The sequence below is a fragment of the Chinchilla lanigera genome, unplaced genomic scaffold (assembly GCF_000276665.1).
Source record: "Chinchilla lanigera isolate Chin_1 unplaced genomic scaffold, ChiLan1.0 scaffold00012, whole genome shotgun sequence".
In the NCBI taxonomy this organism is placed as follows: domain Eukaryota; kingdom Metazoa; phylum Chordata; class Mammalia; order Rodentia; family Chinchillidae; genus Chinchilla; species Chinchilla lanigera.
Genome location: NW_004955413.1, coordinates 18,069,181 through 18,096,053, shown reverse-complemented (window position 1 = coordinate 18,096,053; position 26,873 = coordinate 18,069,181). Strand labels below are relative to the sequence as shown.

Below are 26,873 nucleotides of genomic sequence, written 5' to 3'. Positions count from 1 at the left end.
CTGCCAACTGGAGGAGGGAAACGGCATGTTTGACAAATATCAAAATATTTATATATCATCTTTAAAAGGGGGGAAAGAGCTATACAAATGAGAGAGATCAATACTTGGGCTGGGTAATTAAAATGAACAACTAGTTCCTCATGTCAGGTATGAAACCCTCATCACCATAACATCGCTTTGGGTTGTAGTGTTTTGGTTGGGGATACACAACCTGAAGCTTCCTTACAAAACATGAGATAAACTCAGTGGAAAAATATTCTGCAAGAACAGCTACACAAATTACTATTTGTTACAAAACATTGATCTTCATGGTAAATAGCACCCGAAGGCTGTGTTCACCTTACTAATCTTTTCATACCCATCACCACTGTACCTGCACATTTTAAGAATTTAATGAATAGTGAAGACACACAGTATAGAGGAGTGGTCAGGAGGATACATTTTGGGGGAGGGGGGAAGACTTGGTCTCTACATGATTCAGGCAGGAATCCCTTAAACTCGCTGCAATCTTCCTGCCTCAGCCTCCCGAGTGGTGGTATTACAGGCATGGGCCACCATGCCCAGCAGAAGTATATCAAATTTTTAAACTAAACAGAATGTGTTCACAAATTATGTAATATGCAACATTCTCAAATTTTCAAAAGTAAACTTTTTCAAAACATGAAATCAGAAAATGACATCACTCCAAATATACACTTTTCTGTGTTAGTAGCACGTGTTTGCATGCTTTGTGTGAAGTCGGTACATGCATCTTCATTCCTTTTTTCATCCTCTTTCCCTCCACTCCTTCCCACCTCCGTCTGACCCCTATGAGAAGGATCTATCTCCCTAGTTCCTACTGTCTGTATTTTATTTTGCTGTTTATAATTTGCCTTTCTCATGTAAGAGAAACCATGTGACATTTAAGCTTGTGTGTCTGATTTATTTCACTTAACAGGATGGTCTCAAGGTTCACCCATTTTCCTACAAGTGATTCAAGTTTCTTTTTCTTTATGGCAGAGTAGTACTCCATTGTGTGTAAATACCACACTTTGTCAATTTGTCTGTTGATAGACATCTAGGCTACTTTCAATATTTAGCCATTACATACTGTGCTGTTATAAACTACTTTTAAAGCTCCTGTATTTCTTTCACAAAATAAAAATATCAGTAAGTTGACATAAAAAAAATGGATACACTGTAGTTAGAACCCAACTTTATTGTTACAACCAAGTTTTATTTACAGAATATAAATCTCTTCAAAAAGATACATTCCTTCATTTAATCAATGGTAAAAAGCTTTATTAATCAGAAATAAAGTCTAAACATCACTTATGTTTAAACAGAAAAACAAACAGCTTCATTAAAAGTTCATGAACATATAACAAAAATGTACTTTTACTTTAGCAGTTACATGAATGAGGCTGTTTTTAAATTTTCTTCACAGGCAATGCCTTTTTACCCACAGAACTAACTTTACTTAAATTAACAGCAGTAAAAATGTAAAAATTAAACCTTAAACATGAAAATATGCAATGAAAAACAGGAAGTATCTCCATTAGCAAACAGATTAACAAATTCTCAGACACTCAGATACTTTCTGATGCTTATCGAAACACCCACATCAAAGGTTGCATTCATTTGAGAGGTATCAATACATGTTCAGTGCTGAGACTATTTGTAGCACTTATATATACAAAGCAGCATTATACCACTATAGTTCACATTTGATGTACACAAATTTAAGCTTTATGCCACGATTTCCCAATTCAACAGACAGTTTAATGTGATGACAATGACTCATTTTTTTTCTTGCACATGGGGTAATACCATGTCTTTTTCCTTAGAGTGACAGTATATCTTAAAATTCAATTACTTCGTATCATGGAAACTTGACCTAGCTGTACAAAGGCATCTAAATACAGTATAGCCGAAAACTTTCTTCTTTGCAGATCCCATTCATTTATACTTTAGTAGATACATAAAGAAAACTACCTCAGATTACTGAACAATAAAAACTTAAGTATGTCACTACCTAAACTTTAGCAGCAACACACCACAACTAAAACTATGGCAAGCAAACACTCTCGTCTCCTCCACTGCTTTTGGGGGCTCTTTTCCAAGTCACAGGAACTAGTTTACAAGGACACAACTGGGTTTCAAACTATCTCGGAAAGTTCCTTGTTGAAAGTTTTGAAATTTAACTAACAGCCTACAATGCCAATCAGCTAGCTTATTTCTTGCTCTTTACTGACTAGTTGAAATATAATTATACAATGTTTACAATTTTTATGAACCTCTTAAATTTTGTTAAAGTGATTAATCCCAAACACGCTTACTGGGCAAAATGTTAACGAAAAAGAAATGAGATAGGGGTATTTCAGAGAGCAATTTTTTCATGCGAAAAGCTATAGGATTCTTGGTGAATACAGATATAATGATATATTAACCCTGCTGTTTTATAATGTCAGTAGTATACTAAGTACACAAAGCATAGGAAAGACAAGAAAGAAAATTTCAGGAGGAAAGGACACTAAAAACTTTGCGATAGCAGAAGGGTTTGTAGAGCTTTCATAGTGTTACTTTTACTCACACAAATAGGTCAGATTTTCTTTCCACAACACATTGCAATCCAGAAAGAAAAAATTTTCAGTGTAAAATTTTCAGTGTTTAACTCATCAGTATCTTAGTAATTTCAGTTTTCTAACAAAGTAATACAAACCTGAAGTATTTTCTATTATTGCAACATTTACTGTCCAATTTCCAAAGATGGGGGAAATGATTTAAATAATTTTTTCTGTTTAAAGACATCAAACCCAGGACTTAACACTATAATCACACAAGTGACATATGTTGGAGGAAAAGAAAGTGACTCAATATAACAAATCACTTTCGAAGAATCAAAAATAAAAGAGTGCCTTACATATCAGTAAGTTTCTCAGTAAAAGGACATTCTGAAATACAATGAACCAAAGAAAAATCAGATCAAATCAATTTTGAAATAAAGTTACTTTAACCACATACTTGTAAATCTTTTTTCTTTGTGCACAATAATTACTAGCATTTGCCTTCTATATAAAGTTGTGTAAGATACTGCCAATAACAAAACTCTCCTGTCACAAAGCATGGTTAACTTTGTCCATCAACTGAATAATATTAAAAGTTTATATCTGTATTACTTTTGAATGCAATATAACATGCATTAAAACTTAAAGCAAAAAATCAGACACTTTCATTGTATTTAAACTCATAAAATGGTACAGAAGGCTTCTGTGTAAAAAAGAAATATATGATTACTTTTAAATGTGGAGGGTAGAGCTTTTAATTGAGAGTGTTTGGGGGGTACTCTCCTGAAATCTAGAATAATATACATTAATAGAGTTACAATACTTTTAGCAAAAAATAGAAATAGTTGTCACTAAAAGATTACCTATATCCTTTCTGTCTTTTACAATCACACAACTTTAGTGAAGTCATCTGAGACAGGCATAAATTGAAGTAAGAGATACTGCTTGTCATATCTCTTCTATGGATATGGGATTTAGATTCACACTGAACTTCAAAGTTTTTTGTAGAAAATGTTAATAACCCTAAAGTGAGAAACAATAATACTTCAGCGTGCAATCATTACATCATATATAGTTTGTCTTAGCTTAGAACTGTGACCCAAGAATGGACAGGTATTAGTAACAGCCTGTAAGTTCACTGCTCCCAGGAATCTAACCTCACAAAAATTAATGGCAACTAACAAATGGAGAAAAGTCTTATCAGGCACTGAGAGGCTAAATAAATAAGTACAGACACTGACCAAAGCTGATAAACCCTATTTCCAGTTCCTGTTATCTCACTGTGCAGCCAGAACTGTTGTTGGCTATTTCCAGTCTAAAACCAACAAGCTGGATCATTTCCTGACAGAAAAATTTCTACAAAAGAGAAGAGAATCCAAAACGACACACAATCTCATATGCAAGATACAATTCACAATAATTTACAAATTTTTATTTACACTGTCGTATATACATCCAGGCAGACCTAGTTGATGAGTTTTGTGCTCATATTGATCTCAGATGATCATGTGAACGAATGATTTACTACCATGTCACTTTGACTTCCAGAAAATGGTGGCAGCACGGGATTAGGAGAGAAAAAATCAAATCTTATGTGTCAGATAAAATCATAAATGTATGCATGGGGAAAACAGGGAGAGGATGTGGAATTTTGCTTGTTAAAGCATCCAGGCCACTATGGTCTACTGACTAACACTGAACAAACATGAATGCCACGTCTAACAATCATTTTCCTATTTACAAAATGAGCTTACTACCAGTTGAGTGATTAGGTAAGGCATTCAAGTTCCTCAGCTTTAATAAAAAGGCAACTGATATCTCAGCAAGCCATAGGTCGAATTTCAGAAGGATGAATTCAGGGTGTTGTTGAGATTTACCCTCCTTTAGAATCTTTTAATGGTCAATATAAAGGGAAGTAATTTGAACTCTATTACTGGTCTGCACCATGATCCCATAAACCTGTACAGGAAGTAGGAGCATCACAACACCCCAAATCCAGTCAAAGACTGGGGGGCACTATTTTACATTTCTTAGTATGTTCCCAAGATCCACTGCATGCTTCAGGGCGAGCTAACCTGACGGCCTTCATTCCTGGTTACATTCGCTTCTAAATGAATCTCTCTGCAACAGTTACAGCAGTGTCACAGCTAGCAGCTACGCACGGTCTACACGCAGCGGCTCTGTGAATCTCTAGCCAAAACAGGTGGAAGTAAGAATATTGAGTAAGGTACTAAAATGATCTCTCCTCCTCCCCTCATTGTTCTACGAGATATACACTCTTGCATTTTAAAAGGCAGAAAGCAAAAAAATCAAAAGCATTACATATTCTTTATCATTCCACGATAATGTTCTAACCATAGATGAAAATTCCACCAGAAACAATTTCTGAAGTTCACTTTCACATTATAAAAAGCTATTAACTTTTATTTAATTGGTTCCATTCATTTAGTCAGCTAGGCAAAATTATATTAATTTTACAGTAATATGGTTTATAAAAACAGAAGTGAACATTTATAACATTGGGGAGGTAGAAACCAAATCTTGGTCTAACACTGTTACAGATACAAACATAGTAGGATCCTACTTATGTAACTAGAATTTACCATTTAAAATGCCCTTTAAGTGTTTAGACTTACTTTATTAGCTTTAAACAGCTTGAGATAATCCAAGTATTTTAATGCACTTGTCTGAGAACATAAGTCATTTGGAATAATACATCAGACTCCCCAGAAGGTTTCTCAGAGGATGAATCTGTAGTCGCATACTTGAAATATGCAGATCCATTAAGCTAACTTTGTACATGAGCACTTACGTGACCAAAGTGCAAAGCTTGTCAGACTAATTTTCTAAGTAAAGTTAACCATGACTGCTCAACTTCACACAGCAGTCTTCTAAGCTTGAAGCCTTCTTAACTATTCCAAAGCACTAACTTCCTCCCATACAACTGCTCCCCTCTTACCCCTACACAAAACAAAATATATAAACAAAAACACAATCAATCAAAGCAAAAAAAGCCCTCCTACCATGAGTACTGCTTAATTCACATTTTGTTATTTTTCAGATTTTAAGTGTATAAGACCACTACCCTAAATGTATCCTAAATCCTTATTCGATTCTTTTAACTGCCTCAAAGTATTACTCTGACATTACATGCATCAAGACATCACTATCACACGAAAGACAAAATAACAAACTAAAACTTGAAACTAGGACATAAAAAATGAATAGATTTTTAAAACCTTAATCTAAATAATATCTTCTTGTTTTCAAGTATGATAAATTTTGAGTACTTGTCTGAAAAATCAGCAATATAAACTATTATTTAATACAAAGAACGCATCTCAAGTAAAACACAATTTTTGATTAGAAACAATTTGATAAGGTACAACAAACTAGTAACTTAAATGACCACATTTAGCATTTTGGATACATTTTTCAATACAGATTTTGGTAACAACCTTTATACTTATTTGAAGATTATGTGGTAAATGTTCATATTGCCGGACTACATAGACAAGAATTTAATTCTACATTGTATTCCCCCCCAAAAGAAATGCTTTCCAATGTTCAATTTAAAAAGATGTATCAATAACAAAGACAGTGAATGCATTCCTTCCTCCCGAACCCACAGTTCCATGTGACCATCCTGAATTATCTATACCCGTCAGTGACTGGCATTTCAAAAGTAAATGATGCATTTCACCCATGGTGAATCAAAACAAAAAGGTTACACTGAACAACCAGAATCGTTTTCTAAAATCAACCTTCTTCACATAAAACTCTGACACGTATACACTTAACAAGAGGACGCTGATGAAAGCAGTCACAGAATCATGTTAAATTTATAATAAATAACCCACATGACATAAATTATGAGAGAAAGGCTTAAACTGACATCTTTATACCTTTTGCAGATCTAAGAAATCTCTAATCCACCACATTCTAACAGCAATAGGTATAATTCTTGACATCATTCAGTCTATTTAAAAGTAAGATTGATTTTCTCGAGGCATAATTTGTAAAGCAAAATAACCAAATTAAGTAACAGAATTTTAATGAATATTGGCTTTTTGGAATTTCTTAAGAAAAAATTCACAACCATCACTCAGCTACTGGGGAATTAATGAATTATCTTCTTTACTCAGGCACTTTTAATGCAGTAACCTCAGGCTTCATTTTAAAGTACTGGTTAAAACGAACGATTGCATACCTAGTGAGAAAACAGAATGACAACAACATTAGTGAAAGTCGAAAAACTTAAATTTTCTTTATTTTCACGCACTTTTTGAGCTTTCTGTGTTTCTAAAGGACAGATTTTTAGTTTATTGCACCACCTACTGGACAGTTTTCTAGCACTGAGAGCACTGAACAAGCTTCAGTGTACCAAATTCTTTATAGATCATTTCCAACTGCAGCAGCCTTTAGAACATGATCAAATAATAACAACAACGTTCCCCATCAGTTCTAAATGTTAATTCAAACAAAGATAGAGACAAATGGAATCCATGCAAAAAATTAAACTTACCCAAGGAAATCAAACTCAATAGTGGAGTATTTGGCTTGAATCAAAGCCCATAATCCCCAAAAGAAATGAGAAGCCTTAAAAGGAGAAAAGAAAAACAAAGACTAATGATAATACATTTCTTTGTAAAACAAACTGTTAATTCTATCCTATTCATCAATTACATACACAGTACTTTGTTTTCTTTTTTGTCAGTGTTAAAAATTGAAACCAATATAAGGTCATTAAAACTATTAATTGTATTAAATTTCTACCCTAAAGTATATGTTTTCTTTTTTTTTTGTTTGTTTGTTTTGTTTTTCTCCGGTACCGGGAACCGAACTCACGACCTTGCGCATGCCAGGCAGGCACTTTTTGCCGCTGAGCTAAATCCCCAGCCCCTGTTTTCTTAAATATAAAAAAAGAAGCTGTCATTTCAATGAAAATAACTGATAACACTTGTGCCAATGATAAAACCTGAGTTTTCACCTAAAAATTGGAATCTGAGAAAAATTATATTGATTTTGTGAGCTTAACAGCTTACTATAGTACCATAAACTTCTGGTACAGTGGTAGTGATATCAGTGTATGTGAGGTTTTTGCTATCACGTAAGATGTGTCAGTGCTTGGCAGACCTACAAAATTAAATGTATATTTCCCAAATAATTAATGTTAAAATCACAAAATCATGCACAATAGCCTGTCCAAGTAAACCAATGAATTTTAAGGTAACAAAGTAAAAAAGGTCTTATGTTCAAATCACACATTGCAACCTCAAAAAACAATCGGTCAAATTCTGCTTAGTATCAAGAAGAATATACATAATTATCTGCAAAGCTAAAATATTCCTCTTTCCAAAAATATATGTATGTGAAGTTATTTTCCCATACACTTTAGCTGAAGCATTGAATCTGCACTACAATGATGGAATGGAGAAACAGACCAGAGAACCTGTCTTCAGTTCAGGCAGACATTAAAGAAATTTGCACAAATAATGCTCTTAATAAATTTTTGTTTAGAGAAATTTGTTTTTAAAAAAGTGGTATTTATCTTACATGTAATAAGCTTAGTACATGTATTCAGTGAACACTCTGAATTTTTGTTTTAATTTCTAATGTGGTAAATACTGACAACTTGCATAAACAAAGGTTCGCAGAGGTCTTCAAAATTTTTTTAAAGTATAAAAATTCCTGAAATTAAAATATTTGAGAATCACTGATCTAAATCACATTGGCACATTTTAAGTAACACAAAATTATCTGGATGGTACCTAATCTCTTATATACTGTATTAAACTCTTTTCTTATACAGAGTAGCTTCATATATATATTAGACTCTTAACAGAAGCACCAGAAAGTCGGCAGTTCGGCTCAATTCATGATTTGCATTTCCAAAAAGCAAACTTAGTTGCAAATAAAACACTATCCTCTGCAATTTACTTGCATTATTTCTCTCACATCTGAAAGTCATGGATATGTGAATCTCCTGGTGGAGGGGTGTGTGTGCGCACACTGCTGGGGGTTGAACCAGGGCCTTTGCACTGAGCCTATATCCACCCTCCCCAGCAGTCTTTAAAACTTCTGAGACAGGGTCTTGCTAAGTTGCTCAGGCTATCCTTGCACTTGTGACTACATGCTCTTCACATTCTTGAAGGGACTAGGAGTGCACTCCACATCACGCCAACAAAAATACGCATCATCCACACGGCAAACTATGTCAGCATTTGAATGCAAACCTACGTAACAAATTCGCTTTTGGTTTTTGTTTCCGTGCCTTCCTGCCCAGCACCGTTTCCTCGCTCCCTCATTCTTCCTTCCCCATACCTCTCACATGTGAGTACTTCTTGAGTTCTGGCCAGCGACAGCCCCCTCCTTTCACCTTTGATTACTTTCCCGAGGTGATCTGGTCTCAAGGCTTTCACTGCTGTCTCTATTAATGATACCAATTTCAGTTTTTTCATACTACTGAGCTTCACACGGTCTCTCACTAGTGGCTCCCATGAAACCACAGGCAGAAAGGAACACCTCAGTCTTTACTTAGACTTTGCTTTCCTCTGACGCCTGTTCTCATCTTGACAGAGCGACTACACTCGAATAATTCTGGAACTCATCACTATATGGTGAATGTACCCCATCTACTGAACACGCTCCCTGAGAGACGTGTTTACACTGTTCTCCCCCTCTTTAAGTACTGTGAAACTTAGAGGAAGAAAATTCTCCTTGTACGGCAATACACAATGATTCATGGAATCACCATTTGAATGTCTACTTATTTTCACTGTCTAGAGTGGGAATCCATCACAAAAATAAAAGAAAACTTTAAGAATCAATGACTAATACTGTCGAATGGTACTCATGGTCACATCAAGCAAGACACCGTCAGATGGCATCTATGATCACATTAGATCAGGACTAATAAGCTTACACTGAATTTATTTTATAGCAACTATGTCATTACTGACAACCATTTTATAGTAAAGGAAAAGGCAAGACTGCAGCTGTTCAAAGCATGCATGAAAGAAAATAAAGAAGACAAGGTTTGCTATTATTTCATTCTACATTCCCGATAAAGTATTCCTCCGAACACCTGAGATGTGACATGTACTTAGTGATGTTCCTGGGAATGAAATTAAGACTTAGAAAGAAAAGAAGGTAATCTTGTTGGTTACAAACAAGCTACACCCCGCTTGCGGCCAATATCCTTTCTACCTGAGGATAACAAGGAGGGAGGGTCCTGATGCAAGAAAAGAAAAGACAAAGAAGCACACAAAAGACGATCACAGAATTTTGATAAAATAAAAGAAATTAAAACAAAAACTAGCTGAATAAATGTTTTCAATGGTTTATTAATGAGAAAGAACTAGAAACTGATATCAGATCCTCACAGTACATAATAAACTCACGATATAATGCTTACTCAAAAGCTAAGCGTATATAAACTCAGAGCACATGCTATGAGGAATATTAAGAGTTTTAAGTCTGGGGTCTACCAACTGCCCTTTATCCTTTTCCTATCAGATCTTTTACCGAATATATGACATATTTTATAAATGTATTTACCTTTCATAAAGATATCTTGTTCTTAAGTTAGGTTAACTGAATTTTCTTCTGATTCCAATTTGCTGCACATTTTAAATAGAAATGAGTGTTCAATATTACCCCCCCAAAAGTTACTGTGTATGTCTCATTTGACCTTCTAAATTATAAGCATTTTTGAAGGAATTCAGTTGCTTCCAATCTACTTAACCTAGCTCAACAATGTGTTCTTAATACCTAATTAATGAATATTTATAAAGAACTTGGTGATCAGACCAGAAGAAACTGTACTTTTAATACCATGTACAGATAATGACCACAGTATCCAAAAAAAGATGTTAAACACAAATGTTTACAACTAAATCCAATTTAGCTTTCTAAAAGCAAGGAGTGGACTGTTAACTAAGAATTAGTTATGTAGAAATTAATAAGATAAATGCCTTATGAAAGAAACAAATTAAATGAGCACAAAGAAAAATGCAAATTATGGCAGTGATAATATTCCTCTTGTTAAAACAGAAGTCATCTAAATAGCAGCATTGACTCTGAAGTTCCTTAAGTGACCTAATGGGAAAGAAAACCCTGCACTGTCTACTTGAAGTTCACGCTTAAATAGAATACACAGAAACAGTAGGCACTGTACGACTGGCTAGCGAGTATGTCATCAACTGAACCAACAGTTCTACTGAAGCTAGGGATGAGAACAGCAGGTCAAGGCACATTACAGCACGAACTCTTACTTGAGATGCACGCTGAGTGGTTTCAGGGGAAATGCTTACTGCGGTTAAGATTACGGACCGAAACATTGGTGGGCCACCAAAAGGGTCTATTTTGTAAAGACAGCCAGGCAAATATTCCCCATGTCAGCTGCACAAAACTGTACTAAAACTTATAAAGAGCTAAAATAAATGCTTGGGATTCAATTTAACTGTTTTAATACCTTAGCTGAATGCTCATGTATCACTTTATCCTCAGAGAATTTAAGTATGTTTTTTAAAAAACAAAAGGACATGAGTCAAGCATGGTGGACACATGCCTGTAACATCAGCTACTCAGGAGGCTGAGGCAAGAGTACTGCAAGTTCCAGGCCCGCCTTATCTCAAAAAAGATAACTAAGCAAGACTTTGTCTCAAAAAAGATCTGGGGATGTGAGTCAGTGGTAGAGCACCCAGGTTCAATCCCTAGTATTGTAATTAAAAATAATAATTAAATGAAATTAATTCAAATTAAAAACCCATAAAAAGAAGTAGATTTTGGAACTAAGAAAGTATTAACATAATCACAGGAAGAGAACTATTTGTATCGAGAAAAGTCACAAAGACAATACAATGATCCGGTCATGAAATATAATTCTACTAGTTTTTCCAATCTACTTCTAGCATTGAGATGTGATGACTAACTGTACTGTGGAAAAGCTCGTTTCCCGTAAATCTTCCTGTTTTCATAGTGTAAAGAAACAGATACAAGAAACAGCTTTATATACTAACCCTAACTTCCATTCACTCGTTAAACAAATTACTACTGAGCACCTACCAGATGCCAAGCACCAGTGTACAGGCTGTGGAGATAATACTGAATGAAACCACAGTTCTGTTCTCAAAAGCAAGGCAATGGGATAAACTGTAAATAAGCATTTATTTTTTCATTATTTTGAACAAAAATTCACAAAACAAAATACTGCTATATTAGGAATCACTATTTACATTTGAACTTACCAGTGCAAACTGATTGACTTGGATAAAGAGTACTTCTACCTCCCTCTCCGTAACTTCGGTCCTAAAACCCTTATATTCTTTGTAGGCTTCAAGGTAAGAACGGAGCCACTGGCTTTGTAGCTCTCTATCTGGATAAAGACTATAGTCCACATCACTTACACCTTGAGGGAAAAAAATACATGGGTAGTTTTAAAAACACACACTCTTCTACATACTTTAATCATCATTACCACCACCATTTTTTCATAAAAACCTAACAAAATCTCTTCATTTCTGACTGCAATAGGAGATGTTAAATAGCACTTACTAAAATAATAACTCACTCTGTATTCCAGTTTAAACTCTAAGGCACATCGTTGTTCATTACCATAACCAGTTTTCACTGGTTCAATTTTTCCTCACAGTGCGTAGTTTGAACCTCTACATCCAAAGCTCCAAATCTGCTATTCAGCAAATACCTAGGAGAGTCCAGCATACTAAGAGGATAGTTTGGCTCTAAAACCTCAAACTGTGGCTCTAAAATTTCTTGAGCATGAATCTGCATAAGAAATACATATTTACTGAGACCTTATATATGTACCTGTTATTATGTTTCACAAAACAATACATACTCTATCTTCCAACTCTGATATTTCTATTCCTATTTTTTCATTCCTTCATTTAAAAAAATCATCCCACAAATTTGATTTCATGATCCATAGTTAAAAAAAATACAGATGTAGAAGATACAGTTCTATTTTTTGTGGTATTTAAGGTTTTCATAAAGTGGTCTACTAAACATCTCTAATCTTACAACTTTTTCTTCTCCTTCAGCAATTTTATACTGTACCTACAAAAAAACTCCTCTTAAACATTTTTCCTCTGCCTTGTAGTAATCTTCCTTTCTCTTATATTTGAATATTCAAATTGTACCTAATTTTCAAATTTTAGCTCAATTTTTTTTCTCTATAAAACTGCTGGAAGATCACTGTAGTTTGCTTGTTCATATCCACAACACTGTCTATGTCACTAATATGGTTGTTATCACATTATATGCATAGCTGGCTTTCCCTCTTACAATGATAGGAAAATATGTGCAGCAGTCAGGCATGGTACCATAGGCCTGTAACATACCCAGCACTCTGGGAGGCTGAGGCAAGAGGATCTCAAGGTCAAGCCTAACTTGAGCAATTTAGTGACTTCACAAGATCCTGTCCCAAAAATATAAAGAGGTGGAGTGGTGCAGCCCAGTGCAAAGGCCCCGGGTTCAATTCCCAGTAGGTGCCACATTAAAAAAGAAAAAAGTGGCATATATATGGAGTTATGACCTGTATATAGTAAGCGCGGTGGAAGAAAATAACTGGCAATGTGTCAATCAAAATTTTTTTCCAACTTACTTGTTTGCAAGCCTTAAATATATAAAAACACATAAATAAAAGAATGTGCACAAATACAAGTTCAGAAATGAAGTATTTCTAGTAGGTATAAACTATCCAAGAGAATTTCCTAATAGTTATAGAACAATTCATGTTTCTAAATACAGAGCATTAAAATGAGCTTTAAGTTAATTTTACTTACATAAAAGCAACTAAACTTTTGTACTTCATGATTATAGATTAATATTCAGGAGTAAAAATTACTAACATTTTAATCATCTAACCAAAATGTTTAAGAAATCAAGCTTTTAAAAAAGACATTTCAAAAGTACAAGTGTAACAACAGAAACTGCTTGCTTTGTTTTCCGGGGCTAGGGAGCAAACCCAGGGCCTCAAGATACTAGGCAAATACTCTACCACTGAATTATGCCCTTCAACCCCATCAAAGGGTTTTAAACAACAGCTAATTAGGTCCAACTCTTAGCACTTTGAAGTCTCAACAGAAGCCGCAATCATCGTTTTTCTCCTAGTCATTATTTTATGAAGGCAATTATGGAAGAACCTTTGGTAATCTGTTTCCTCCAGTAATAAGTGAAAACCAAAAAAGGTGAAAGTTGCTTCTGTTGCCAGCTGATCTTTTAAGAAGAAAAAATAATTCTGAAAATACCATTTCAAAGTTAACTAAGTTACTCCCATTATTGAAGCATTCGATTTTACCTGCAAATTCATTGAAATGATTTCCAATATCATATGCCAAGTAGTTGTATCCAGAATATTCATAATCAATGAACTGTACATCACCTATGTGAGACACAAACACAAAGATACTAAGAAATCACAGATAAGGTGAGAAAATCCCTATGCTATTTGTAATTAAATAGCTTCCAATACTTTGTCTCAATGTATGTGCTTGGTTACATGCACTTCTGAGACAATACACGGTAAGGCTGTGAATTTTATGGCAATGAGCTTTACAAAATTCAAACTCTGTCTCCTGATCAACAGCTTCTCATCAACACTAATGACCACTTTATTAAGAAAAAACTAACAGTCACTCCCCAGATTCTAACAAAAGCAAAATATGTTTTCCACCACACGGGGGCATCAGTAACTTAAAACTTCAAGTTTAATGAGTCGTAAGTGTCTTTGAAAACTGTGAATAGTCTATGCCATTTTAACAAAAACTTAATCTGTGATGCCCAACAGTAAATTAACAAATTTATCTACATACAAAAATAAAATACAAATTCTGAAAGACTTGTATTCTGTAAATCTGAAGCACAATGCTGTAATACTTGCTGATGAATTTCAGAATATCACCAATTTAAGAAGTTAGTTCCTACCATACTCTTCTATTTACCAGGAAAGCTACACAACTAGGTTTCCGTATCTGAGCAGCAGTAATGTGCTAGTTTCATCTTTTAAAAAGAATGACATAGTTTTGTCTCAATATTTATAAATTTGAGAAAATGTTACATGAACTACGATTCCCATTCTAAATGTTGCTACATATATACTATATACTTCACTATTATTCTCCAAAGATAATCTTATTCTCCCTGACAAGTGAAGTACTCCTATTTTGGAACTTTTCAATTTTGAGTAGGGCTTTACCTGACAAGATACAGGTTCTACATAGCCAAAAAGGGAAAAAAGAAGAAAAAAAAAAAAAAAAAGTAACACATTTTTAAAAAAGTAATGTCACTGGCTACACCAGGAATAGATCTTTATGAAAAAATTTCACATGAGTCACTGTCGACACTTAGGTATCATGGCTTATAGGGTACAAAATTTTAAATGAACAGAGAGGACTATACGAGTAATTTCTAAGCGGCTTACATTGAGAAAATGTGTAACAATTCTGGTTACCCTACCTGTGAGGTCACGGAACAGACACAGTGGTTACACACACGGGCATTGGTCAAATAAAGCAGCCTATGAACTATAATGCTTTGATATAGATTTGTAAGTTTTAGTTAGGGAAGTACTATACACTGATATTCAAAGAACAGAAAAAATAATTATATGACAAAAAATCACGGAAAATGGAAGGTTTTACATAAAAGCAACAACTTTTTTAAAAATGTAACTATTTCATATAATTCTAAACCTGTGTGAGTAACAGTAAAGAGCTGGTGACGTGCAGCGCGTGACAGCACTTGCTCATGTACACAAGGCCCGAGGTTCACATCCCGGCACCAAGAAAAAGTTTAAAAAGTCACACTGGAGTAAAAAAATAAGCAAGGAGGACCAAAGTATATCTCAGTTAGCAAAACGGAATGCATACTGTTACAATAAATGTTGTATTTTTAAATGTTGGTGAGAATAAATCATCACTGAAATTTAACCCCAACTATTATATTCTTGAATTCCCAGAACAGTATTCTACATAAATAAATCAGAATGGAGTATGTTTTAAAACTTCTTTTCTAGAAGTTATAAGGAATGAGGGTGCAACACGATAAAATACTTGCAACCATGAAAATCAAACAAACTGAAAGCCACGAAAAACATCTCATTTTCAAAACTAAAAATTAAGGAATTAAAAATGCCATATGAAAAGGACACTAAATTAGCTGACATGATTCAAATTATTAAAATATGCCTACAGAGAAAAAGAAACATACACTGAACGAGAGAAAAAAATGAATGAAAATAAACAAAAACAAAACGTTTTAGCTGGTTTTATTACAAATGTTAGACAAGTGACTCTCTGTTGTTCTATTTTTAAAATTATTTTTAGTAAGCATTACTTTTTCACAGGAAAATGCTAGTTTAACAAAATAAGATGAATTCTCCATATGAAACTGTCAATAAGTAAAAGACCAAACACAGTGACTCAGACATACCTATCCACAAGCCTTCAATCAATCAGGATACAAGATTTATCAAGGCACACACCTGAGCCTACTAAACAGTTTTAATACCTAACTTTTAAAATTGCAGCTGTTGATTGCTTTAGCTCTTTAAAAACAAATTCTTGTAGAGCTCATATCAACTGTTACAAGCCAATAAAAATACACAGCCCAGTCTTGAAGCTTACTTTTGCCACATAAATAAAAGCTTCAATTTCAGTTTTAATTTTCAAATTATAGTTAGAATTTGGCAAAGATAGTTAAAATGGCAGGTTCAAAACATGCCTGCCTGTAAATACAATTTAATTAAAACACAGACCATTTTAACAAAATCTGTTTCAGCATGACAACTTTAGCAATGACTTTTTGTAATAACATTAATTCATTAAAACTAGCCTTTATTTTTAAATGCTATGTTGAGTTTATAAATTATGAAATTTAAAAATAAGAAAATGAAGCTAACAAGATACAGATGAGGCTGTTACCAGGCTCCGTGCATGTGAACAAGTGATGCGATAAACCTCCAGTCAGTGCGTTTAAGAAGCACGGGGTGCGCCGCCACATGGCAGCAACAATGGCATACCTAATCTGTAGCAGATGAAGAAAATTTGGCAAACTCACATTTTACAAGACACAAAGCTTAAAAGGAAAGAAATGGTTTAAAAATCTGCATTCACTATTCTTTTTCAAATTATTACAAACAAAGTGGAACTCAACCTTAAATTTAATCTTCTGCAACAAAGTAAAATTAGGCTTACTGCCTTATTTAGGGTGCCAGAAAAATCAAATTACAGTATTGGAAAATACTTTCCTATCAAGAGAAACATTATTTTTCTCCTATAAGTGTCGCTTTTGATTCTAGAATTGCCCATGAACCGAGGTTTCAAGGGTGGAGGGCAATGAGCCTACTCCCTACAGTGTTATGCATATATTACTTCTAAAGGAGGAATTTCTATTTGCAAGGTCCCCAAGGGACCCTTGGCCTCTAAAAAGTACAAATTCACTGGACTAACGCCTACCACTGTTCATCCTTATATAGTTAGCACAATGACAAACACATAGTGGGTAAAGGATATGATTAACACATAAATTTTCAAAGGCTATATTCTGGAGTTTTTTAAAACTATTTCCTCTATATCTGCACTACAGTAATAAAAATCCACACACTGAGTGCAACTGTTCCAACCACAGTATACTAAAAAGTCTTCAAATTTTAAAAGTACTTTAAAACCAAAAACACAGTCACTTATTACCTATGGCTATATAATTTATCACATGACACATCTCTGGATTCTTTTGTTGTCAAGGAGAAAGAAATGAAAATGAAAAGTAAAATAGTCAATGTGTAAACCTAAAAATCTTTCCAACTCATCTGTTCTGCTCTTAGGCAAGAGGAAAGAATAATAAGAAAAGTAACTACGGTCATACTAATGTTAGCTGACATTTTCTCCCTTACACAGGGAAAGACAAGGTCCCTTTCACTTTCACCATGTAAATCAGAGCAATTAACTCCTAGCATGTAAGAAGGATTCAAAAAACTAGTGGACTAAATGGAGGATTGGCAGAGAAAGCTGAGATATGAGAATATATGTTTAAAGGGGGAAATACAAAAAGTGTGGTATTTTCTATCATTCTTATCAAAATATATGGCTGAATACAGAAGGCCCGAATGCATTTGTTTTAAAAAAAATGAGTTCTAATTTTAGGTCTCTCAGAGTTTTTAAATTCATTTGTGTTTCGTATTACCTCAGTTAGGAGGATATTATCTTTTGCTAACTTAGTGGTCCAGATTATGAACACAAACTTAAGATTCTCCTTCAGAAAAGTATGGGAAACTTTCTTGGTTGATAAAAATGTTCTACACCTTTTACAGGTGTCTGAATTACAGGGATGTACACATTTGTCAAAATTTATTGAATTGTATGTTTAAGCTTTTTTGTTCATTGAAAAGTGACAAAGTTACAGACTGGCCTAAACTGCTGTGCTCAGCTTCTCAAGTACCTGGAACTATAGGCACACATCAGCCACTATGTTCACCTTGGTGTGCTTAAGACTTATATATTACACTCTAATGGAATCCTGACTCCATGTTATTCATGTTGAACGTTGAGGCATGAATGTCACTGATGTCTGCAACTCACTATGAAATACATAAAAAAAAATAAGATGAACTAATAAACGGACAGATGGAATGATGTGATAAAGCACAAACTTGCCAACAACTCTAGAGTCAGGTACACAGGTGAATACACTGTAATTCTTTTCAATTTTGTTTGAAAATTTTCAGAATGTATAGGAAAAGAAAAGCAGATTATCAGGTATGTACACTCATTTATTCAAACTACTTTTCCGGTCTTTGTATACATTTGTATCAAACACTGTGGTGACTTCTTCTGCTGAGTATGGGGAGGTACTCCAAGCAGGGAGACAGCTACACATGAATATGAATCCATTTGTTTTATACACAAACGTATTTATATGGTCATGCACATATTTTAATTATTCCATCAGTAAATATATTTAATTTGTTTATATAGGTAAATATTTCTCAAGGCTAGTTCTGTAAAGGAGTATACAGGTCTCAGCCTACCATGGATATTCTGAGTCATCTGTAAACTTCTTAGTAACACTGATCTTTATTTATTTAAATTTTAAAATAAAACAAATGACAAACATTCTAAATCAACAATGCCTTGCATTAATAATTACCGAGTGGACAACAGAGCCAAGTGACAAGCAAGGATGACTGGTCCACTTTCTGTTTATATGGAGTAAATCTCTACAAATCTGATTTACTGTGTAAATCCAAGAAAAAGCTTTCCTTTTCCACTCATCTGCATTTCCTTACAGAATATAAATCAGCTTCTTGTACTTTGATGACAAAGAAAATAGAGACCTCCACTGTTGAAACTTGAATTTATATAGTACCTCCTTTCTTTCCTTTGTTTTCTTTCTTTTTTTTTTTTAATATATGTCTGTTTTGTAGGGTTGAACTCAAGGCCTCAAACAAACTAGGCTGTATTTACCAACGAGCTACAGCCCCAGACTTTTTTCCTTTTTGAGACAGGGTCATGCTAATAAGTTGCACAGGCTGGTCTCAAACTTGTGGTCCTCATGCCTCAGCCTCCCAAGTAACAACAAATATGGGTGTGTGCCAGTGTGCTCAGCTATCAGCTCCTCATAAGGGCTTTTACAAGAAATGGGGGAAGAGAGAGAACCACCAAAAGCCATCAGAATAATAAACAATCTGACAAAAGCATTAAGATATGAGACAGAAATCTCAAAAGCTTTAGCTATTACTTCTGAGATGTCAATAAAAGATTAGTTGAAAGTTAAAATATTAGATTTGAAGTCAGTCAATAAATAATACTCTAATTCACTTACTATAAGTCTACTAAATTAGTAATTAATGTAAAAGATGTTTGTCAACTCTTACAGTTCTGGAGCAAGAACTACTTAATACAGGAGTTGGCACACTGCACGTTCAGGCCAAATCCAGCTCACTATCTGTCTTTGGAAGTAAAGTCTTATCTGAAACCAAAAGCAGAATTTATTCCAAATCTATCTCATCTCATTAAGTGTTCCCTTCCTATCTTTTGGGGACATCTCACTGAAGGCAAGGAAAGCCACTGTTTCCCAACCACTGAATTCCACGCACTCACTTTCACCTCTGAAAAACCTGACCGCTATCATCAGCTCTAAACAAACCCAGGCATCCTCCAGCGGGCTCAGGGCACGCAGCGGCAGTACTCCTCCTGTGGTGCCCATCAGTCCCTGGGAGGTGTGCGTGTGGAAATGCAAACAAGGTGCTTACTCTGTGTGCACTATGTATAAATATGTATATGCACACACAAATATCCTCATACATATACACTTTTAAAATTTTAATCACTGAAAACTAAAGTTGCTGCTAAGGACAAACCAAACTGTCATCTCAAAGTTGTAAGTCTACTTCTACTAGTTATAACCAACTTTTACCTTTTCATAATCTGATACATTCGATAAAATGCAGGCTATAAACAATACAGGAGCTGGCACACCTGTCTTTGGAAGTAAAGTCTTATCTGAACATGGACATATCATTTACTTATGAGGTGTCTATGGCCTTATTTATGCTGTAACATAGAGTAGAATAATTACATTGAAAACTATGGTTCGGCCCACTGTCTAAAAGATGTACCATTTCAGTTTCTTGCCAAAAACATCTGTGGGTCCCTGTCTTAGTATATTGTAACTACAACTGACAGCTAATACATGGACGAGGCTATACACTCCATGTGCATGATCTAAAATCCTGTCAGCAATCATCTCAGATAGATATTATCCCTTAAATTACAAATAAACCAGACTTAAGCTCAAGAATATGTATTACAACTGCCTGGGAATCTGTTAATTATACAGATTTCTCAGTCTTTCTATAGAAATTCTTGTTTAGTTGGTCTTGGGCAGGACCTAGAAATCTGCTTTTCTCCAAGAATATGGATTCTCAAGCAAATACACAGTCAAAACTCAAATATAAACACTTCTAAAGGGATAAAATGATTGGTCTAGTATCACTTACTTCCGGCAATGACCAAAGTGTGCTTGGTTCCAAAATCTGTATTCTGATTTATCTTGGTCATAACTAAGTTTTAATACATCTATTTTTGAGAATTGCTTATAAATTTCTAGTTAAAATATACAAAAGCTACATTATTTTGGTTGGAAATATATCCAGAGACTTCAAGGTGATCCTGTACAGATTTATTGAATTTGGCTAAAATTTACACTTTGGAAAAATTGACAGTCAGTCCCTTGGCTTTCATTCATATTTATATCTTTCTTTGCGTCTCAAAAGGTAGTATGAATTACTTAAAGAGAGACAGCAATGAAACATGTCTGTGAACATAATATGTAGTTTAATCAACTATCCTCTGTGGAAATTATTTAAATCTCAAAAGATTCAACTTGACTCTTACATGCTGTACGTAACAAGGTAACCAGTTAAGAAGATAAATAATTTTGGAGTCTACATTTAAAGTTTTAAAGAACCTCTTTGAGACCACTGCTATAAGTATCAACGCAATGCTACAGTGTCAAACATGAAGCTTTTGTACATTAAACTTACTAACTTTACAGACTATGAGGAAATGTTATCTTCTACTTATAACCAAAGACTTAGCTCTATGGTTCCATTATCCCTAAATCATCAGCTCCAAATTTGAAACTTGACACCAAAGACTAGAACATGCTTTCTTTTTTTTTTTTTTTCCAGTACTGGGAATCAAACTCATGGCCTTGAGCCTGCCATGCAGGCTCTGTGCCACTGAGCTAAACCCCCAGCCCCTAGAACATGCTTTCTTAACATCCTTCCTTGAGTTTTAGATATTTCCTGCACATTCTAACCATATTTTCTTAATACTGATGCATCAACTATTCACACAGGAATATTATTTTTTTCAAATGGATACTACAGGTCCAAGTTAGCCTTCCTAACAAACTACTGACAGAAAGGGGGAGAAAAAACCCACAATCTTCCCGTAACCAACAAACATAACCACAAAGACAAGAAGAAACAAATGGAATGAAATGGACACCTACTGATAAGGGCCAACTCTGAAAAATACATCAAAATGGTTACATTTGTGGAACCGAATGTATTCTTCCATGCAGGAAATAAAAATCAAGACACGTAAGTCTACCTGACCTAACTTTTGGCATGTGCACGTGCACACACACACGCACACCTGTGACTTCTTAAAGTCAAACTGAAGCATAAAGATGTTATTTGAAAATATAGGAACTTTTACGATAGCTGATCAATAGCTTATAGATAAGCAACTATTTCAATGAAAAGTAAAATACCTAAAATAAAGTAATCTGATTTTTTTGGTCCCTTATTTTTAGTGTTAGAAACAAGTTTGTTCTATGAAATGAATATGCAAAAGAAACAAAAATAAAAATATGGAAGGTTAAATTATAGTCCAAAAGAAATAACAGATTATCTTTATTAACTGGCAGTTAAAAATAAAGCTGAGTGTCCACTTCAAATGTAAGATGAAGTCCCTCACTTGAAAGTCCATCATATAAAATGTGTTATTAGATCCTACACTGAACTTACAAGCTGATACATTGCTATACTGTGTAACTAACGTTCTTGTCTACAAATGGACATTGAGATTTGGTTACTAGTATACTGCAGAGTGCATATATACTATGACAAGCATGTATAATAAATGGTCAATAATTCATTAAAGCACACTGTCAACTACTTAAGATTTTAGGGTGTACCTGAATTTTAAAATACAAACTGATTGCATCCAAAATTTTCAAGATGATTCAAATTTAAAGATGTTAGTAGCTCAGTATGTTTAAAAACATAACTTTTAATCCACATTAAAATATCAAATATAGACAATACTCAATCCTTGACAGTGTTCCTTTGGTTGGTTTTCAAGTTCAAGTTGGCTATAAATATTAAGAAACTTTGTATTAGAAGTCCCAGCTGTAAGTAGTAACTCACAACCATGCTCATGAGAATTCTTTGGCTTTAGTATATTCGCAACAGCATACTTCTGTTTCTTGTGAAAAGCAACAGCTTCTCAGTTTCAAGCACACTTTTTTAAATTAATGATAATCCTTTAACCAAAATTATATTTTTAAATATCAATTCAGCATTTGAAGGGCATCTACCCTTTAGCAACCAAACCTCAAGCCACTTTACCCTATGATAAAATACAAACAAATGTTTCTTAGGCAAGAAAAAGAAAATTTGAATACAATATACGAACATTCACAAAAACCATTCCACCTGAAAGCATCAAAGTCTACCTCTAAAATATTGCAACTATTTAACAAAGCTTCTCAATTATTACTTTATTAGATGTAAATTTGAACAACTACAAATAGTTCCTCCATCTCTGGCTCTCTCCTTAGCATCAACATATATAACAAATCAGCACAACAAACACGTGATGAAAAACCTACAGATACATTTGTTTCTCATACTGTTCTTCCCCAATACTTTCTGTTAAAACAGAAATAAAGCAGTGCGATGTCAATTTGTTGATTTTCCCACAACCCCCATTACAAGCAGGTGCACTTTCAAGTCATAAACAACCAAATAGGTTTTAGAATTATATGTATTAACAAAATCATTTCATCATTGTATACTTAAATATCCAACAGGAACCACAACTATTTCTAACAAACGAATTTTTAAGACATATTTTATACAAATATATACAGTATACTCTAAATTTATCAGTTATCATGGCCTTATAACCTAAAAGAAAGTATTTAAAGGTTTTATGCATTTTTTAAACCTTGTATGTGAATTACATTTACTTTTATTCATATAAAGATCAAAAGACAATTAAGAAAATTTTAGAAATCAACCTTTCCTTACTGCTAAGGTCAAATACCTACCTTGTTTCTCATTGTAGATTATATTCTTACACAATAGGTCATTATGGCAAAGCACAACAGGTGAGCCCAGGTTGGAAAGAATCTCCTTCATCCATGTCATCTCTTCCTGAAGAATCTGAGAGCTTGGGATATCACTTAGGAACCTTTTGGTTTCAAAAGAAGAGTTGTAGCTTATTTATCTTCATGACAATTTTTTGAAGTTTGATTAAGGATTAAAACCTATTTTGAGTAAGTCTTTTCCACTTAATTACATATACTACTGAATTAAAACAACCAACTAATGTATGAAGTAAAAAAAGTTGAAACAGAAAATCTTTAGAATGAGCTTAAACATGAAAGCCTATGAACAGTTAAAATGTAAAGCAGTAAAGTTTAAAAAAAAAAACCTATCACTAAAATTGGTGAGTAAATATACAACTAACAACATTAAGTACTACTCTAAAATGTTTTATATTTCCATTTTAGAAATGAAAAAAAGGCGTTAAATTAAAGCTACTTAAAAACTACAAATGCCTGTTTCCAGCTAAGACGTGTGAATACAATAGGAAGCGGCTAAATTCTCTAAGAAGTGAACACATCACTGTCTACAGATGATAAATCAGTATACAAAGGTGTATTCATTAATTATGTTAACAAGAAACATAACTAGAAATTGAAAGTTTTGAGACTGGAAAGACTGAAGGGTAACACAATGTCAGAAACTAGCAACAATGGCCTTTTATCCTACACACTTCGATGTGCTGTATTGGGATCAATCTGACAAAGAATAAAACGGCACAACGACGAACAAGTCACATGAATTCCTCAGGAGCACCATAAAATTGCTACTGAACTGTTTACTCTGAAACTGGGACTCTTGTCCCCTTCTTAATAACTATCATGTTATCTGGACAAGTAGCCTCTCAACCTCATCCATTTTACAATATGGAATTGTTTTTCTCTTTTTACAATACTGAATTTATCTATTCCGCTAGTTTTTCTACCTATATTTTCCCCACTATCATATTCTTCTCTACAACTTCTAAAGTAATCTTTTCATGTTCTTTTCAAAATAATATGCCTGTTGAAGAATCTCTGCTTTTAAAAAAGGGTATAGGAGTCAGGAATATGAACATAATAATCACATTCAAATAAAAGGGAATGCAAGAAAATAGAAATACTTATTTTGCATATTTTTAGTTCTGTATTTTCTATTGGAGCATGGTGTTTTCTCCTTTTTATTGACCATAGTCTATCTCCAGCTTTCCCAAAATCTCACTAATCTCGTGGATTTAAAGTGAACCGTGATGGCACAGATGTGGAAAAACAGGAACTCATCTACATTGTTGGTGGGAATGTAAACTAGTACAACCATTATGGAAATCAATGTGCAGAGTCTTCAAAAAGCCAAAAACAGAAATTCCACTTGACCCAGCTATCTCCCTTTTAGGTGTGTTCCCCAGAGTTAAAAATCGTATTACAGGGATACATGCATACTCATGTTTACAGCAGCATAATTTATCATAGCTAGACCTTGGAAACAATGTATACGTCCATCAACGGATGAATAAAGAAAATGGCATTTATACAGAATGGAGTACCACTCTGCCATAAAGAAAGAAAAATGAGGCCTTTATATGCAAATGGTGCAGTTTGAAAACATAGTGTAAAGTGAAATAAGCCAGACACACAAGCTTAAATATAGCATGGTTTTTCTTACATGAGAAACTCAAAATAGATATACACACACACACACACACAAAGCAAAATACACAATGGGTATATAAGAAATAGGGAGTTCAAATGATTTCACAAATTACCTATTCTGTCGTTTCAAAAATACTTATACACACTAAGTTGTTCCATTTATACTACATACGGTACAATACCAGTTTCTCTTAGTCCACTGCAAAGAAAATTTTATGCTATACTGTTTTTATAAGTCTTTTTAAATCTAAGCAACTTAAGATTATGATACATAGTGCATTATTATTTTGTTATAAATTTTATTCTTTCATATAACAGGCAGACCCTAGGAATCTAGGAAATATAACATAAAAGTAACCTAAAAACCTTCTCTAAATAATAACATTTACTTAGCATTTATGTGGCCAGCCACTTTTTAAGCACATTATATTAACTCAATCCTCACAAGAAGCATGCAACATTAATAAGCTTTTGTTGTTATTTGCATCTGATAGATGAATGGAGTTAGGAAACTTCCCCCAAGGTTTTACAGCAGAAATGCTGACTGGCAGAATGATCTCAATCTAGATCCAGAGTGCTGTGTGCTCTTAAGATAAACAACAGTATATTGTCTCTCACTTCTACATTACCTTCGGTTAAAAATCTTCCCTTACCATCTACTTCATTTTTTAAATTGTTTTTCACAAAATCTTTCAATAAAATAGCTTTTTCAAAAAGAACTGTGTTTTTATGCTATAGCTTTCACAGTATCTACCATACTAGATATCACTTCCAGAAGTCTGCCAGTCCTAGCTTAAGAGGTATTCCTACCAAATTCAAAGTCTGATAAACCATGTGCAAATACAAACACACACAGTACTCCTTCAATATCTGCAAGGGACTGGTTCTAGGACCTCCTACGGATACCAAAATGTACAGATGTTTCAAAACCCTTATATGGAGTAGCATAGTATTTGCACATGTTCTCCTCCTTACTTTGAATCATCCCTAGATTACTTATAATACCTAACGCAACATAAATGCTATGTAGTTGTTAACTATATTGTTTAGAGAATAGTGACAAGAAAGTATTTTCTACCTGCAGCTGGCAGAATCTATGGATGCAGAGGGTCCGGATAGAGAGGGCTGACTTTACAGAGCACATCAAATTAAACTTTTAAATAATCAAATTTAAGAGCTAGCTTTGCCTAATGAATTATAAAAAAATCAAAAGACACAAGGGAGAAGAAAGCCTATTATAGGACCTGCTTGTCTCTGTTGTTCTTGAAACAGATTTCCTAAATACAACAATGCAGCCTTCAGATTTTGGATATAAACGACAAAACTTTTGACTTTGTATTAGTAATACTCATGCTATATAAAATATTGATCTTTATTTTTAAATACCAGTCTGTAAGCTTTTTGTATAGGAAATAAAGAAACACCACAGTTGGTTTCAGTCTAGGGAGTCAAGAGTCACCAAAGCCTGAGGAAACTGCAGTGTGTGTTCAGCCTCGTTGTCTGGCATGAAAATAGGCACAGTAAACAACAACAACCCAAGTCTTTTACATTACTATACTAACTCTATATACATCTCTAGGCCTTTTCAAATCACCTTTGAACAAAAGAATTTTTTAAAAAAAGATCTTTATGGCCAATTCATGAAAAACTGTCCCCATTCATCATGACCTCTATAATTATTTTCAAATAAACGTTCCATCTTTGTTTCTTGTCCCTCTACCTCCACCACTTCTGCTGTCTTAGGGTTTATTTTAGAGGAATGAAGCAGGAATA

At 34.1% G+C, this 26,873-nt stretch overlaps 1 protein-coding gene across 1 annotated transcript in view; it reads right to left on the bottom strand.

Annotated features, from left to right (window-relative positions):
• Positions 1 to 1,178: 1,178 nt before the first annotated feature.
• Etnk1 (ethanolamine kinase 1) overlaps positions 1,179 to 26,873 on the bottom strand; it is a 58,230-nt gene continuing 32,535 nt past the window's right edge. Inside the window, exons 4-8 of the mRNA XM_005379081.2 lie at positions 23,415 to 23,557; positions 13,870 to 13,953; positions 11,798 to 11,958; positions 7,072 to 7,145; positions 1,179 to 6,756 (exon numbers count right to left, since the gene is read on the bottom strand). Coding sequence (XP_005379138.1) covers positions 6,684 to 6,756; positions 7,072 to 7,145; positions 11,798 to 11,958; positions 13,870 to 13,953; positions 23,415 to 23,557 — 535 coding nt within the window. The 3' untranslated portion in view covers positions 1,179 to 6,683. The remainder of the gene's footprint in view (positions 6,757 to 7,071; positions 7,146 to 11,797; positions 11,959 to 13,869; positions 13,954 to 23,414; positions 23,558 to 26,873) is intronic.